Source organism: Ctenopharyngodon idella, chromosome 9 (genome assembly GCF_019924925.1).
Source record: "Ctenopharyngodon idella isolate HZGC_01 chromosome 9, HZGC01, whole genome shotgun sequence".
Taxonomy (NCBI): Eukaryota; Metazoa; Chordata; class Actinopteri; order Cypriniformes; family Xenocyprididae; genus Ctenopharyngodon; species Ctenopharyngodon idella.
In genome coordinates this window covers 6,626,596-6,642,177 of record NC_067228.1, presented here as the reverse complement: position 1 = coordinate 6,642,177, position 15,582 = coordinate 6,626,596, and the positions used below count along the sequence as shown (strand labels likewise).

The 15,582-nt window shown below is 36.6% G+C and overlaps 1 protein-coding gene across 8 annotated transcripts in view; it reads left to right on the top strand.

The window, feature by feature from the left end:
- The first annotated feature begins 2,878 nt into the window (after positions 1–2,878).
- The window catches only part of nckap1 (NCK-associated protein 1), a 56,556-nt gene continuing 43,852 nt past the window's right edge, over positions 2,879–15,582 (top strand). For 2 of the 8 annotated variants that reach the window (XM_051905248.1, XM_051905247.1), the window contains exons 1-2: positions 2,879–3,213; positions 11,090–11,107. In XM_051905248.1, the coding sequence (XP_051761208.1) occupies positions 3,106–3,213; positions 11,090–11,107 (126 nt within the window). In that variant the 5' untranslated portion in view covers positions 2,879–3,105. The remainder of the gene's footprint in view (positions 3,214–11,089; positions 11,108–15,582) is intronic. The other 6 variants (XM_051905252.1, XM_051905251.1, XM_051905250.1 and 3 more) reach the window with 3 other exon arrangements.

Sequence of the window (15,582 nt, the reverse complement as noted above, 5' to 3'; positions counted from 1 at the left end):
GATATGCTTAAAACGGAGAAGTTTTTCCTTTGAGTTTTCCGCGTATAGACGACGTCCATTATCAAAACGAATCCGTGAAAAAGACTTAACTATTCTGCCGTCAGGCCATTAGATGGCGATGAAACGCTATAGACTGAACATGTAATGCGCATGTACATGAAGTTATCGTTTTCACAGATTCGCGTTTTTGTTGTTTACACGGAGTAAACAACTAAAACGCGAATCTTACGGCCAATACTGAGCCGGCGTTCTGAAGTAGAGAATTACCATATACTGTATAAAAAATAAAAAATAAAAATAAAAAGATGGACGAGTCGACGCACCTTCACTCTCTTCCACTGTAGTAACTGAAACCGCCAGCGTGCCAATATGTCGCTGACATCTTGAGTCTGGAGTCTGCGCATTGTGAACTTGGAGCCCGAGTCTGCGCAGTAGTGAGCACGAAGTGGAGCCACCTCGATATGAATGTCCCGCCCAAACTCAGAACAACTCATTATGTCGGTGTGAAATAAACAGTTATGGAAATGTAGAAACTAAAGTTAAAGCTCCAATCACCTCGCGAAGATCCAGAAAAAAAGTCTCGTTGGTGCCTCAGTGACTACTTCACTCAGAGAAGCTGTCAATCTCAGCTGTCAATCATGATGTCACACCCCCATTTTTATAGCATCAAATAACTAACTAAAACCAAACTTTTTTAAAGAACGAACATATGAACTAAAACCAGCGTGATAAAAACTACCTAAAATGACAGAAATTGTCTAATTGTGTAATTTGGTTATTTAGTTTGTCTCATGTCCTAATAGAGCAAATGAGGCATAGCAAACGCACACCTGCAGAGGTGCAAGTTGAAGGAAAAAATGCAGTCTAGTTAAAGGGAAACAACAACAAGCTTGACAAAGGCTACTAGCCGAAACGTTGGTGAATAAACAAGCCTATATGCTTCAGTGAGTGTGCAGTTGTTTCCCTTTAACTAGTTTGTCTCATGTCCCATTACATTTCATGGAGAGGGCGGGGTTTATGACCTATACTGCTTCCAGCCATCTGGGGGCGATTGAAACGCTTTGGCTTCACACTTTTCAGGACTTCTGTGGCCAGAGATTGTATATTATAGGGAGATGAGAGGGTCTGTATCTCTTACCATTGGAGAAAGCGTAACGGCTAACTTAATCACGTGCGGCACCTCTCAGCCTATCGTGTAATGGCAGTGACATCAGTGCCCGCTGTTCAAAACACCTTCCCTGCGTATCGCCATTAGCCGTTAGCCGTTATGCTTTTTTGGCTAAAGGTTGCAGGCTTGCCTTCCAGTGGCTTTGACACAACATCTATTGTTCTAGGCCTATCTGTTAAACAGTAATGCGGCACATTTGCTGTTGGTAATGCTGTAAATGAGTTCGACTTGTCGCAACATTCCCTAGTCTGCCTTCTCTTAAAAAAATACATTTTTATCAAGCTAAAATCTACATATAGTTCCCAACGAAAGTATTGTTTAGTGTAAAACATGCTGAAGATTAGCGAACAGGCTGTCGATTAATTAAATGATTAGCTATTTCCCCACAGAAGCTGTTTAATCAGCATAGTGAAGCCTCTCATCCATTGACATCCATTCAAAAAACGGCCTCTGGTCTCCTTCCCTGCGTACCGCCAGAGGCGGAGCGTTAGCATTAGCCGTTATGCTTTTTTGGCTAAAGGTTGCAGGCTTGCCTTCCAGTGGCTTTGCTGTGGCAATCTTGAGAATGACACAGAAGAGAAGAAATTGTTGAATAAAGTCATTATTTTTGTTTTGTTTTCACGCAAAAAGTATTCTCGTCACTTCATGAAATTAAGGTTGAACCACTGCAGTTACATGGACTATTTTACCAATGTCTTTAGTACCTTTTTGGGCCTTGAAAGTGGTAATAACGTTGGAGTCTATCGGAGGTCAGAAAGCTCTTGGATTTAATCAAAAATGTCTTAATTTGTGTTCCGAAGATGAACGAAGGTCTTACAGGTTTGGAACGACATGAGGGTGAGTAATTAAATTAATGACAGAAATTTACATTTTTGGGTGAACTAACCCCTTAATTGTTTCTTACTGGCCTAAAACCAAGACCTGCCAAAACATATAAAACAGGCAACTACAAAATTATAAAAGAACACAAATTCTTCATATTAAAGGGTATTCAATCATTTGTATATTACATTTAGTAGATTACACTTTCATTAAAAAAAAAAAAACATTTACAGATGGTTTGTACAAGGTGTCTGCACGTTTGGACTGTGTTCACTTTGCATTTGCACCACTTTGACCAGCATGTTTTGCCACATTGCGATGTTTCGAGCGCTTCGAATTTGGATCTTTTTGCGAAGCAATTGGTTCAATTTATTCAGACTTCCACTGATGACAGCAATCTTGAATTATTCAACTCTTACCTCTGGTTTCACAGACAATGCTTAAGTTTAATACCAGACTAAAATGCATGTTTGAGCTGTTTTAACTAAAAGCAACTTGTAATGACATATCTTAAAAATAGGCTATATGACTCAGTACCATTGTTTTGTCTCAAGATGCATATCAGTAATGTTTTTTTTTTTTTTTTTTTGTCTTCTAGGCACATTTATAAAACCTACTTAAATGTCCTAAATGAACTAAGGTCTAATCCTGGCTTAATCTACCAGGCCTTTGTTTCTCTCAGCTTCTTATCTATAATTTTTATGATGCATTAAATGGAAAAAAAGGTTCTGAAAACATTGTGTTTATATTTGCTTTTATGTGTATGAAATGTACCAAATAAAATCACAAGCTTAAAACTATAAAATTCATAGAAAAGAATTAAGAGTCAATAACAACATCGTTGCAACAACTACTATCATCAGCATGATGGGGGCGGAGGTTCTGCGGAGTGCTCTGGTCACATGACGCAGTGACGTCGTTGCCGGAAGCAGCCTCGTTCTGGCCGTCAGGGCAACACCTAGAAAAAAAAATACATCCCCGACGACGCGCCTGAAGCCCCTAATATGGGCGAATTTTAACACTAAAAACCAACTCGTTTCGGCACTTTACCCTTTAACACTACAAGAGGAATCCGGTCGGTTGTGATTTAGCTCGTTTTAACGGTCGTTTGAGCCATGTCTCGGGGCGCGCTGCAGCCGAGCCAGCAGAAGCTGGCGGAGAAACTGACGATCCTCAACGACCGCGGCATCGGGATGCTCACGCGCATCTACAACATCAAGAAGGTGAGAATAAGCGCTTCATGCATGTGTGTAGCAGAGGACTGCAGTAAACGCACACAAATACACACACACACACACGGGGTTGATGAGGCCAGGCCCTGATTGAGTGCGTGCGTGTGTGTGCGCACGACACAGCCATAAATCAATGTTTACGTTGTATAGTGCTTTAATGGCTCATTTAAATTAGATTTAGTACAGGTTAGTGAATTTCCAGGGGTCGATCTAACCTATAAAAATAACGATGATTATAATGGTGTGATGAGGATGGCTAATGTCCTAGTTTTACATCCCCTACGCTCCTAAAGCAGATATCATGCTATGCATCTATATACTGGCACTGTCTATTCAGGGCTAAGTGCACAAAGCTGTGATTGAGAGGGCCTGTGAACATTGTGTGTCCAGACTAGAACCTCACCGTGACCCAGCTTTTAAAGCACTGATAATGACCATCTATAGAAGAGGATAATCCAATCCAGACATCTCAGTCCTGAAAGCTGGAGTTTCTACAAAGATGTAATTGTGGGTATTTGTAAGGATCTTGACAGTCCTGGTCAAATTGAATCTTTCAGTGTAATATCTCAGTGGGTGTGTTGAAATTTTCACACCAAGCCCTTTCACTCCTTCAGCTGTCACACCTGAAGTCCAGAGCATGTTTGACAGATGTCAGATCTGTAGGATTATGAAGTGGTGGTTTGACTGTTGTGTCCTGCAGTATTGCTCTTTCATAATTTCTCTTTGTTATTGAACGGTGAATTTAATTGTAAAAGTAGTTGTTTGATTTTGCTGAGCTGTAATATAAAATCAGAGGCACAAATTGGTTAAAGCCTTTCTTGGGATTAGAGCTGCACGATTCTGGATACATCTAGAATCACGTTTTTTGTTGTCGTTGTTTAAAATAGAGATCACGATTCAGGATTCACAGCTAAACAAAATAACGTAGTTTAATAGAGGTTTTGACAAAATATTAAGAGCTGGAGTCTATTTAAAAATATTTAATAATTAGAATTAATTATTATTATTATTATGGTAACACTAGTTGCTTATTAGCATGAATATTGGCTGTTTATTAGTAATTATTAAGCACATATTAATGCCTTATTCTGCATGACCTTATTCTACATTCTTAATCCTACCCAATACCTAAACTTAACAACTACCTTACTAACTATTAATAAGCAGTAAATTAGGAGTTTTGAGGGAAAATTTGTAGTTAATAGTGAATACATGTTCCCTATAATAAAGTGTTACCATTATTATTATTAATTTGTTGAAAAAATGATTCGATGACTCACTCAAATACTTCACTTGTTTCATTGCTGGGTAAATCAGTGTTTTTGAACAAATCTATTCACTTAATGATTCAATGACAAATACATTTTTTAACAGTCGCTTGTAACTGATGTAATTGTTTTAATTTGAAGCGTCAAATAAAGCACACCTCGGTAATAGAATCGCCATTGGCTAATAAATATTTAGTTTACTTGCCAGACTGATATACACTCATATAGATATATATATATATACATATATATATATATATATATATATATACACACATATAGTATATCTCACACACACACACACACACACACACACACATATGTATATGATTCCACCAAATCAGCTTATCTTTGTAAAATGGCACAGCTTTTTAAATATATCTGAATGTACACTCTTAACATTAGTCAATCAAGCATTATATTATGATAATCAAGCACTATTTAATGATAGAACTTCAGAACCAAAACTTGGTAACCATGTATGGATGCATATTTGGCATTTTAACTGAACTTAGGACTGGTGCATAAGTATAAGATATATTAAAAGATGATAATACTACTACTAATAACAATATACAATGCACTAAAGATTGATGAGCTGCTGGGTTCATGAATATTTAACATGCGAATGATCAATACGAACATGAATAATATCGTTTACATGTAGCTCGTCGATTCTGTGTGGTATGTAAATCTCGCTCTCTCTCTCTCTCTCTCTTTGCGTGTGTCGTGCACCTTCGCACTAGAGTTTGCGGTACATCAAATACAGATACACTGCGCATCCATTAAGCTGAATTGAAAGTACAGCAAAACTGTCAAGTGCTCTGTCAGAGTGTTCAGTGAGTGAAAATATATCTGTGCTAAAGTTATACTTAGCCTCTAATACACACACACTGGCAAGAAAAATCTAAGAATTTATCAGCCAATGGCTAATGATAGACATTATTTAGTCGCCCAGAGTGAAGATTTAGTTGTAAGTGATTTACTTGCAAGTGAGTTGTTTCCTACCTATACATGACATGTTTGCTGTAATCGTACTTGTCCAAGGTTTAATACACAGGTGAATTGTTGTCATTTACGAATAAGATCGTGTGGATGTTTGAATCGAGATCACGATCTTTTAACAATTAATCGTGCAGCTCTAATTGGGATTATGGGAAATTAAAACATATTTGGGTAAATATCATGTCTGGGTCATTTTTCACCCCAAAATCAAAAGATATTTTGCTTAAATATATTTGACATTATTTTCATGGCAATTAAGCAGATTTCCCCTGCAGTAAATGCAATTAATTGTCCATGTTACCAACAAGCTGAACCATGAGTGGCATTGTTTCAATGATTTAATTCTGATTTAAAAAAAAAAAAAAAATATATATATATATATATATATATTACAGTATTTTTAGTGACAAACTATTCGTGATTTTGTGAACTTAATGACAAAAAATACGATTGCTGAATTAAATTTAAGTTAACAATAAATTTTATTTTATTCTGATGCAGAATAAAGCCAAATTATTCATTTGTCTGGCTGGTATATTGGCCTACGTCTAAAAAAAAAAAATCTAATGTAAAATGTCCAGACACATTACACTAATGTGAAGATGGAAGGAAAGTGCTTAAATGTCATGAAATAATGGTCTTTATTTTCGTAATGCAACATTTTTTTCTCTTAATGTTGGGTTGAAAATGTGAGCTGGACATGTTTTCATGAGATATCTTGAATCGTGCAAGCATCACACACAGATTAAAAAGCCTGTCAGTTGTAGTCAGTATGTTCAAAAAAAAAAAATCTTTCCTTCCCTTTGCCAATAAAGCCAGTTCTAAGGTTTTTGAGAAAGGCTTGGCATTGAGGCTAGTCATAATGGAAGCAGTCCAGATCACAGCAGAAAGTAGGCTAGTGGAGGACCATCGCCATTAGCATTTTTTCCTCCCTCTGGCCGTGAACTCACTCAGATATGTGATGTGAATTCATCAGTGTGTGTGATGCCCGTTTAGAGCGCAAGAAGGTCTCTGGAGTGCCGCCTGTCTCTCCATGCCCACTGATGTCACTCTTGTGTGTGTCTGACCTTGCTCATTCAGACAAGTCACCGGGGGTCAACCCAATATTAGTCATGTTCTGTCATATTCTTGTGAACTCCCATGCACCATATCCATTTGGAATACAGCACAGTTGAATGCACTGTAGGAAACTTGACCGAACCAGTTCAGTGTTATTGCCAATTATTTCATTTTGCATTTTTTTTTCTGTCAAATTTAGTTGAGGGATTGCATTTCCACAGGACTAGAAATTGGAATACATGCTTTTGGTAGTCCTGTTGCCTAGCAACTGGCAGGCATTGCATTGAGTGCTGTAAGATCTATGTTGCGTTCTGGTGGATACAGAAAGGGAGTTAAGATTTTAGATAGCATTTGATGCTGATTTGAATCTGAATATCTGAAACTGACATTTTTATTGTTGTTCTTTCTGCTTTGTAATGTTTACTATCTAAGCCAAAAGGATTTGATGCATGTTTTTCGTATAGGTTTAAACCTTAAGTAATACGTAATGACCTTCTCATCTTTCCTGTGCTTGTGCAGTTTAAGCATAGAATGATAACTGACTTTGTTTTAAACACAAGTTGTATTAAATGCAGTTTGGAGTTTGTTGGATTTTGCCGCGGGTATATAGGTTGGTAGCAAAACTGTGTCACAGGAAATGACAGCAGAATACTTCCATGGAAACAACCTCAGGAAATGCGCTCTTATCTTTCAGTGTGTTTAGCTCGACATGAAATCCTCAGAGACCCCTTTTCCACCAACAGAGTCCTGGTGCCAAAGCCAGTGCCCAAAGCAGGAGCCATTCTGTGCACTTCCACCGAAGACCAGACAAATGGGCTCCTCAGCCAGCAGATTAGTGAGTTTTAGTGTTTATTGATTAATCGCAATAAACACGAAACGCGCTTAAAACGTTTCGGCTTAGTGCAATTATGAAATCGCAAAGGCTGCGATATTTTTTTATTTATTTATTTTTTTAATGCACAGCTTCTCATTGAAGCACAGCTCTGTGATCAGTAGTAAAGGCTGATCCATCTGAAAGCACTGCGAGTTTGTGTCGCTTATAACATGCATTTGAAAAAGCAAAACGCGTCAAACATCTTTCCAAACATGAGAAGCATTTATGAACCTCTTGTTCAACATTTAATAACATTTTTACTACAAATTCACTTCATAACATCAGTTGAGTGTTTGAAAACATCCTTCTGTGAGATGATCTGGCTTCTTACACAGAATAAGGCACACAACGTTTATTTCATAGTATTCTATACAGTGATAAAGGCTATGCAGATTAGCACGGTGTTATAAATATACTTTATTATCATTAAAATACCCGAGAAGGCTTGAAGAAGTCAGAAAAACCACATTAGTCATGTTTAATCAATCAAAGCATTTCAATCTTCTGTTTATTTAGCGATATACAGCAATGTTATGATGCCCATAGGGATTTCCTGGAACGACGTGCGTTATCTTGCTACATCTGTGGGGCATGTTTGGAGTTTCTGTGCGAGAGTGCCCTCTGGCTTTCAGATGGAGCAGCATTTACTACTGATCAGAGCTGTGCTTCACTGACAAGCTGCGCATAAAAAATTGCATCCTTTGCCAAATTGTGTGCGGTTTAATTTCATTTAATCGTGCAGCCCTACCAGTTGCCTATTTTTTTTAAAGTAAATTTATTTGTTGTTTATTTGCTGTATTACAGGCCAAACTTGCCTTTAACAAAAAAAAAAAATCTGTAGCCATTTGAAATTAGAGGCAAGCACTGCATTCACAATCCAAACAAAGGTGTTACACACATGTAGCATTAGCAGTTGTTTTTTTATTTAATTATATTGTATAATTCCAAGATTTAAAGCAAAAACCGAATGGTCTTCACAGCTTTGTGAAATTATGCTGCATAAAAACATACCTGCACAAAACAAAAACAGCAGACATACTGAATGAAAATGCAAATTCACTCTCTGCCAGTAGGTGGCGCTTATGGAACAGCCGTGATATAGTGTTTCACTATACACAAAGCAGCGCTGCGCTTAATTTATACAGAGGTAAGAGGAAAAGCGCGACTGTTCTCCTCTTTGCGTCCGTCTTCGGTGTGTCTCGTCTCTGGCCTGTGTTAACGTTCTGTTTACAGACTTGCACACAAATGACATTTTGGGAAATAATTGCAATGTAGTTTGTGTGCAAGTCCAGAAAAGAGATTGGCCAAAATAAATCTAAAAAACTATTTATGTCTGGTCGACTGGTGCATCTCTAAAATATAAACATTTAAATGGTGGCTGTCATAACTTGTTTTCATGGCAAATTTATTCAAACATACATGAAATATTGAAGAACAGGTTAAGTAAAAATGTAAATGAATATATAATATAGTGCATGGGTCATTGACATTGAATAGTCAGTCAAGTTAATTGAATAATGAATTAACACTGCTTTTGTCATTTTTTACAAGATAGACAAAATTTGTCTCCAAAAAAGTAATTCGGTTTAACCAAAATTATACCGAATGATGATATTTTCAAACAATGCTAACAGGCTGATATCTAGCTAGCTAGCTAGTTAGCTTGCTAGCCAGCAAACAAAAGGACAATCAGAAATTACGTCCCAAATGATGCACTACACACTATGCACTTACACACTATGTACTATATGCACTATGTACTCATCCATGTAGTGTGTAAATTTATAAGGTTACTTTGTCATTAAACATCGGAGTCTGATCCCCCCTCCGCAACGTAATTAAAGCTGCAGCAGTTGAGTGCATAAAGTGTCCAACATTCCACACTTTGTTTTTTTCGTTAATTTAGTGCATCATCCGGGTATTTTAAAGTATAACTTTTCTTTTTGGAATTTTCTGTGTGAACACACTACTCGCACTATTTGTACTTAAAAACGTCATAGTGCATAAGTACGCAAATTAGGACGCACCTAAACATTTTATATTTAGTACAAGTTTTTAAAATATGACAACATTTTCCATGTTTCGTAGCGGTTGTACCGAATGACCTGATGTTTCGGGACATGCGTATGAGCAAGTGAAAACATGAATTTTTCAAATAGTTAAGAGAGAGTTAGTAACTTTGCTTCATGACCATGTGGTCCTTTTGTCACATGATATTGAGCGCATGACTTGATCCAAAATGGTTCAACGACTTCTACACATAATTTTAATACCATGTTGCACTATGTTGACATATGATGTTATAAAATCATGCCAGAATTAAAAATATATACATTTATTACATTTTAAGATATTTCAATCACAAATGAAATGGCTGTATTGGCCTTTGGATGGTTAAACCAAATGACCTTTTGACACTTCAGAATCTTTAAAATACCTTTATACATAGCAAAATATAATTAAAACCTTTTTGATTCAAAAAAAGAGATCTAGTTGTACTACCTTACATACTTTGGATGTCATATCTTTGTTTTTTATTATTATTAAGGCCTTTGGATGAAAAAATGACCCGTTACGTCATTGACCCGCATATATTTATCAAAATGCTCCTCTATAAATGTATTTTTCTAGCTATAACAAAAATAACAAAGCACAAGGCTTATTGCGAGTTATTGGATGGAAGGCATGCTTCAAATAATGTTTAATATTTTTTTTCTCTCTCATCAGCTGAAAACAGCTATGAGATCATTTCGTGGGATTTAAGAATCAGTATCGATTTAATCAAAATGAGATTAAAATAAAATCGAGAAATCAATATTTTCAAACAATTCCTACTTTACGTTGCACTCTGTCTAGCTGTATCGGCACCAACATTATTTTGGTGGAAAAGGGGTAATAGAAGCTGTTATATTAAGTTCTAGGGGAAAAATATTTCTTTTTCAAAAGCTACACCTCTTGGAATAACAGTTAAACTGAGTTTAAATGATCAAGCACATATAGTGCACTACTCGATGAAGTGCAGTACCATCTAGTACTCTTACCTGCTATTACTTCTGATTGAAAGGACACAGATAGTCAAAGTTCACCAGAATGGATTCAGTCTGAGATCAGTGACGGTCAGCTGTAATTGGCCCTTTGCTCTTATAATTCTGTGCATGAGATGATTTGATGCATTGGAGCAGATAATAATGACATTTTTGTTTGTTTGTTTGTCTGTTTTGTTTGTTTGCTCGCTCTATTTTTGCAGTGTGATTCTGTTCGTCATTCTTTAAGTTCAGATCTGTTTTTAGTCATTTTGTGAACATGTTGACCTTGGTTCCCTTTTACTTGCATGGATTATGTTTCTTTGACTAATCACAAACTTCCTAGTCTTTTCTTGAACATGACGTGAATTCTGAACTCAGCCCACAGTGTTCCTGCTCCCGGAGGAGTGAATTCTGCATGGTGTCAATGTTAGCTCTGGGAACGACTGCCTCTCAATGCACTGTGTGACCCGACTGACCCCTTGCGTCCCTCCTTAGGACCCGAACCAACACACTAACCGGAACGACTTACAATTAGTTCCCAAAGCTAATTTGTTTTGAAGTGAACATGCATGGTAGACATTGGAACCTGTGTTTATGTGTAATTTTCTCTCTTTCTGTTACAATGCTTCCCCCAGCAAGGACAAGTTTGGAAGGTTTGCACAGCTTTTCACCTTCCTAAAATCTCAGTCCCCCCCTTCCCCCCCGCTCTCCTACCAGTCTCATGTCCCATGATCTTTCTGTACGCAACTCACAAAAAAGGCCCTTCCCAAACTGTAGCACCAGCAGGACTCTTCTGTTTAATCTTTCTTTAAACAGATTTATTTCTGTTTCTTTAACGGAGTGAGTTTCGTTTTGATTGTTGTTTTGCGATCTTAAGATAATGCCAGTCTTACAGATGTTGAGTGGTGAGAGCTGGGCGGTATAGGAAAAAAATAATAATTCTCAATTATATCTCAGTATTTTTAGCTGCATTTTGATGATATTTGAAGTATATGCCTATATTTATGGATGTTGTCTGAAATGGTTTTATGAGCAGAGGAGCCATCAATTTGACAGCCATTCACATCATAGATTCAAAATGTTAATTGCAATTAGTAAAATAAAAAAAATAAAAGAAAAAATTCTAAACTAATTTGTTCTATACTACAAACAAATATCAATAGTATTTGTAAATGTCAAATAAATTAAAGTATTAGTTCACTTTCAAATGAAAATTAGCCCAAGCTACTCACCCTCAAGCCATCCTAGGTGTATATGACTTTCTTCTTTCTGATGAACACAATCGGAAATATTTTAAGAAATATCCTGACGCATCCGAGCTTTATAATGGCAGTGAACAGGGTTCACGAGTATGAGCTGAAGAAAGTACTTGCATCCACATCCATCCATCATGAACATGTACTCCACACAGCTTCTAATAAAGGCCTTTAAAGCAAAGTGATGCGTTTGTGTAAAAAAAAAAATCCATATTTAACAAGTTATGAAGTAAAATATCTAGCTTCCGCCAGACCCCCTTCTGTATTCAACTTATGAAGAAAGTGTAAAACTCTTGCAGTTCAAAAAGCTTACACTACATCCTACGCCTTCCCTATTCAACTTACGGAAAAAGTGTAACTGACGCGACGCCAGTTTACACTGTCTTTGTAACTTGAATGTGGAAGGCGGTCTGGCGGAAGCTAGATATTTTACTTCTTAACCTGTTAAATATGGATTTTTTTTTTTTTTTTTTTTTTTTTACACAAACGCATCACTTCACTTCAGAAGGTCTTTATTAACCCCCCGTAGCCGTGTGGAGTACATGTTTATGATGGATGGATGAGGATGGAAGCACTTTTTTCAGCTCATACTCGTGACCCCTGTTCACTGCCATTATAAAGCTTGGATGCATCAGGATATTTATTAAAATCATTTATTAAAGTCACGTACACCTAGAATGGCTTGAGGGTGAGTAAAGCTTGGGGTAATTTTCCTTTGAAAGTGAACTAATCCTTTAATGTTTATCCTTCTTTTTTTTTTTTCTTTTTTTTTTTTTTTTTTTACTGTACATTATAATGTTATGATCAGTGTTGGGTAAGTTACTCTAAAAATAGTAATTAATTACTCTCTACTAATTACATCTTCAGCAGTCTAATTAGATTATTGTACTAATTACTCTCTAAAAAGTATTGCATTACTTATTACTAATTACTTTCTATATCCCATATCAACCTTGACCAGTTGAACAATACAAGCATAGACATGAAACTGCTCTTTTAATTCTTTCAAATAAAAAATATAAAATCGCATAAATTATTCTTGTACTGTCTGACCAAAGTGTTTAAAAGGGAGAAATTTGCATTAAAAACCATATATTTTAACATTCGACGTTAAATTGTGATGTTAAACCACTATTTTATATACAGTTTTTCTATAGTCTATATAGTATTTAATGCAATTACATTAGAAGTAAGTGTAATTAAATTACAGAAAGATTAAGAGTAATCCCTTAGATTACTTTCTCAAGGTTAAAAGTAATTAAATTACATTAATTAATTACTTAGTAATGCATTACATCCAACTAGTGTTGTCAAAAGTACTGACCGCGATACCAAGTCGGTACTGAAATTTTAAAAATGTGACGCTTTGAGCACTGTTGAGCGGATTCATAAACACCTCTGATTGGCGATTGTGTTCATCAGATATGTCTGTGATTGGCTACAATGATCAACGCTTTAAAAACCAATCACAGACATCTGTTGAGCATGTAAACACAATTGCCAATCAGAGGTGGTTATGAATCCCCTCAACAGCGCTCAAAGCGTCACATTTTTAAAATTTCAGTACCGACTTGGTATCGCGGTTGGTACTTTTGACAACACTACACCCAACACTGGTTATGATGCATGCATTTCTTTAAGCATCATAATATACAATATAAAATATTGATAAATTGTGTTTTAGACGATTAGTTTACGAAAAGTTTGAAGAGTGGAGATGGTCGCCCTTCAAGAAATAGTGCTCTAAAAAGTGGTAAATCTTTGCTGTTTTCTTGCACTATCCATTCAATTTAGCACTATTTAACAACAAAAGTAACATTCCAATAAAATAAAATTCACGAATATCGCCCAGCCAAATATGTTACTACAAACCTTTGCTTACATTTGTTGGGGTAGTAATAAATATTATTAATGCATGAGGCTTATTTTTATTTTCCTTTTTTTTTTTCTTCTCTTATTTGTTTGTTTTATTTTTACCATCTTCTTTATTTTCAGCAAGTTTGCTTTTAACTGCAAAGCACCAGTTGGATGTCAGTAGTACAATAAACAAGGAAGAACAAAACCAGCCATAGTCAGCCATTTTTGAGGCATAGTACAGATTCTCTGTGGCTTTATTTATTTACTCCTCTGTGATTGGCTGTGTTAAATTATCAGTGGGTACAGGAGTAATTTAGCTAATGTAAATTTAATGTTAGTGGGTTTCGTTCTGTTACCCTGAGCTGATTGCCGGTTTGCATCATTTCCAGGGCCTGCGTGTAACCCCCGTCAGTTTGCTAGCCATGCGGTGTCTTTTTTTGGGAACGACCTAATGGGCTTCGTAAAAAAACACATGTTGTCTTACAGCACCCAGAGCCTCTGTGTGTTGCCGTGCACACTGGAATGGTCTTGAGGTTTGATGCTGCGTTAGCCGTAGGTGCATGTAAAGCATCATGTAACGTGTCATGTGACCATATACACTGCCCTGCCTCAGCTGCACGTCCACTGACGCGTTCCAGCTCCTTCACTCTGTAAGACACTCACCTCTTACAGAACAGCCAGCCAATCAGACGCACTGTCCAGCAAACCCACCATCTCTCTGTTGCTCTCTCTCCAGGACTGTTTCTGATCATACACTGCTGTCCGTGTTCCACTAACTGCTCTCCAACTTCTCACACAGCACCTTGTCCATTTGAAGAGCATTTTCAATTCTGTCCTCTCTCTTTCCCTCTTTTCCCTTTTTTGTCTGTCCTTCCATTAGGGTTGGGAATCCAGAACCGGTAACATTTTTGAAACAAAACTGGAACAATGTACTAAAATACAGTGCCATGGCAACAACAACAACAAAAAAAAATGCAATTTTTTTTTGTCTTAATTGAATGTGATGAGAAAGATTATGTGCAACGAAATAATACGATACAAAAAAATAACACATCTATAATAAAAACACATCTTTTCTATTGCGCCATACACACTGGTTGTAGTTCGATTCCTGAACTCTTTTATACTTGTTTTTTCTTGGAAAATTAAAACTAGGGCTGGAACTAACAATTATTTTTTCTGTCGATTATTTTTCTGATTAATCGAATAATCTAAGGACTATTTTCCCCGGTTAATATATTGTTTATTTTCTGAATTGTCGATTAATCCTTTGGTTAATTTACCAATAAATAATAACCAGAACCAATCTATGTACAATCTTTTATCTAATGATACTATTTATGACAGTACTATCTATTTATTAGACCTAATACACCCGTAAGGCCTTCGTTCATCTTTGGAACACAAATTAAGATCAGAGCACCAAAGTCACGTGATTTCAGCAGTTTAGCCGTTTGATAGGAGATCCGAATCACTGATTTGATTCGTAAAGCTCCAAAGCAGTGTTTTGAAATCGGCATATCACTATATTGTTGAAAAGTCGTTATTTTGTTTTTTTGGCGCACAGAAAGTATTCTCGTCGCTTTATAATATTAAGGTAGAACCACCGAACTCACATGAACTGTTTTAAATATGTTTTTAGTACCTTTATGGATCTTGAGAGAGGAAGTACCATTGCTGTGAATGCAGGCCTCACTGAGCCATCAGATTGAATCAAAATATCTTAATTTGTGTTTGGAAGATGAACGAAGGTCTTACGTGAACTAACCCTTTAAAGTAGCTGCTTGAATATGTTCATTCAGCTGTATGATCAAAACAGCTGAAGTCACAACCGCATTCTAACTAACCATAGCAGTAACCACAGCGACAGTAGCAAACATGAACGGTGTCCATAAAACTTTTTTTATGGTTTTACTGCGACTGACAGCTTGTTATTAAAGGGTTAGTTCACCCGAAAATGAAAATTCTGTCATCTTTTACTCACCCTCATGTCGTTCCAAACCCGTTAGACTTTC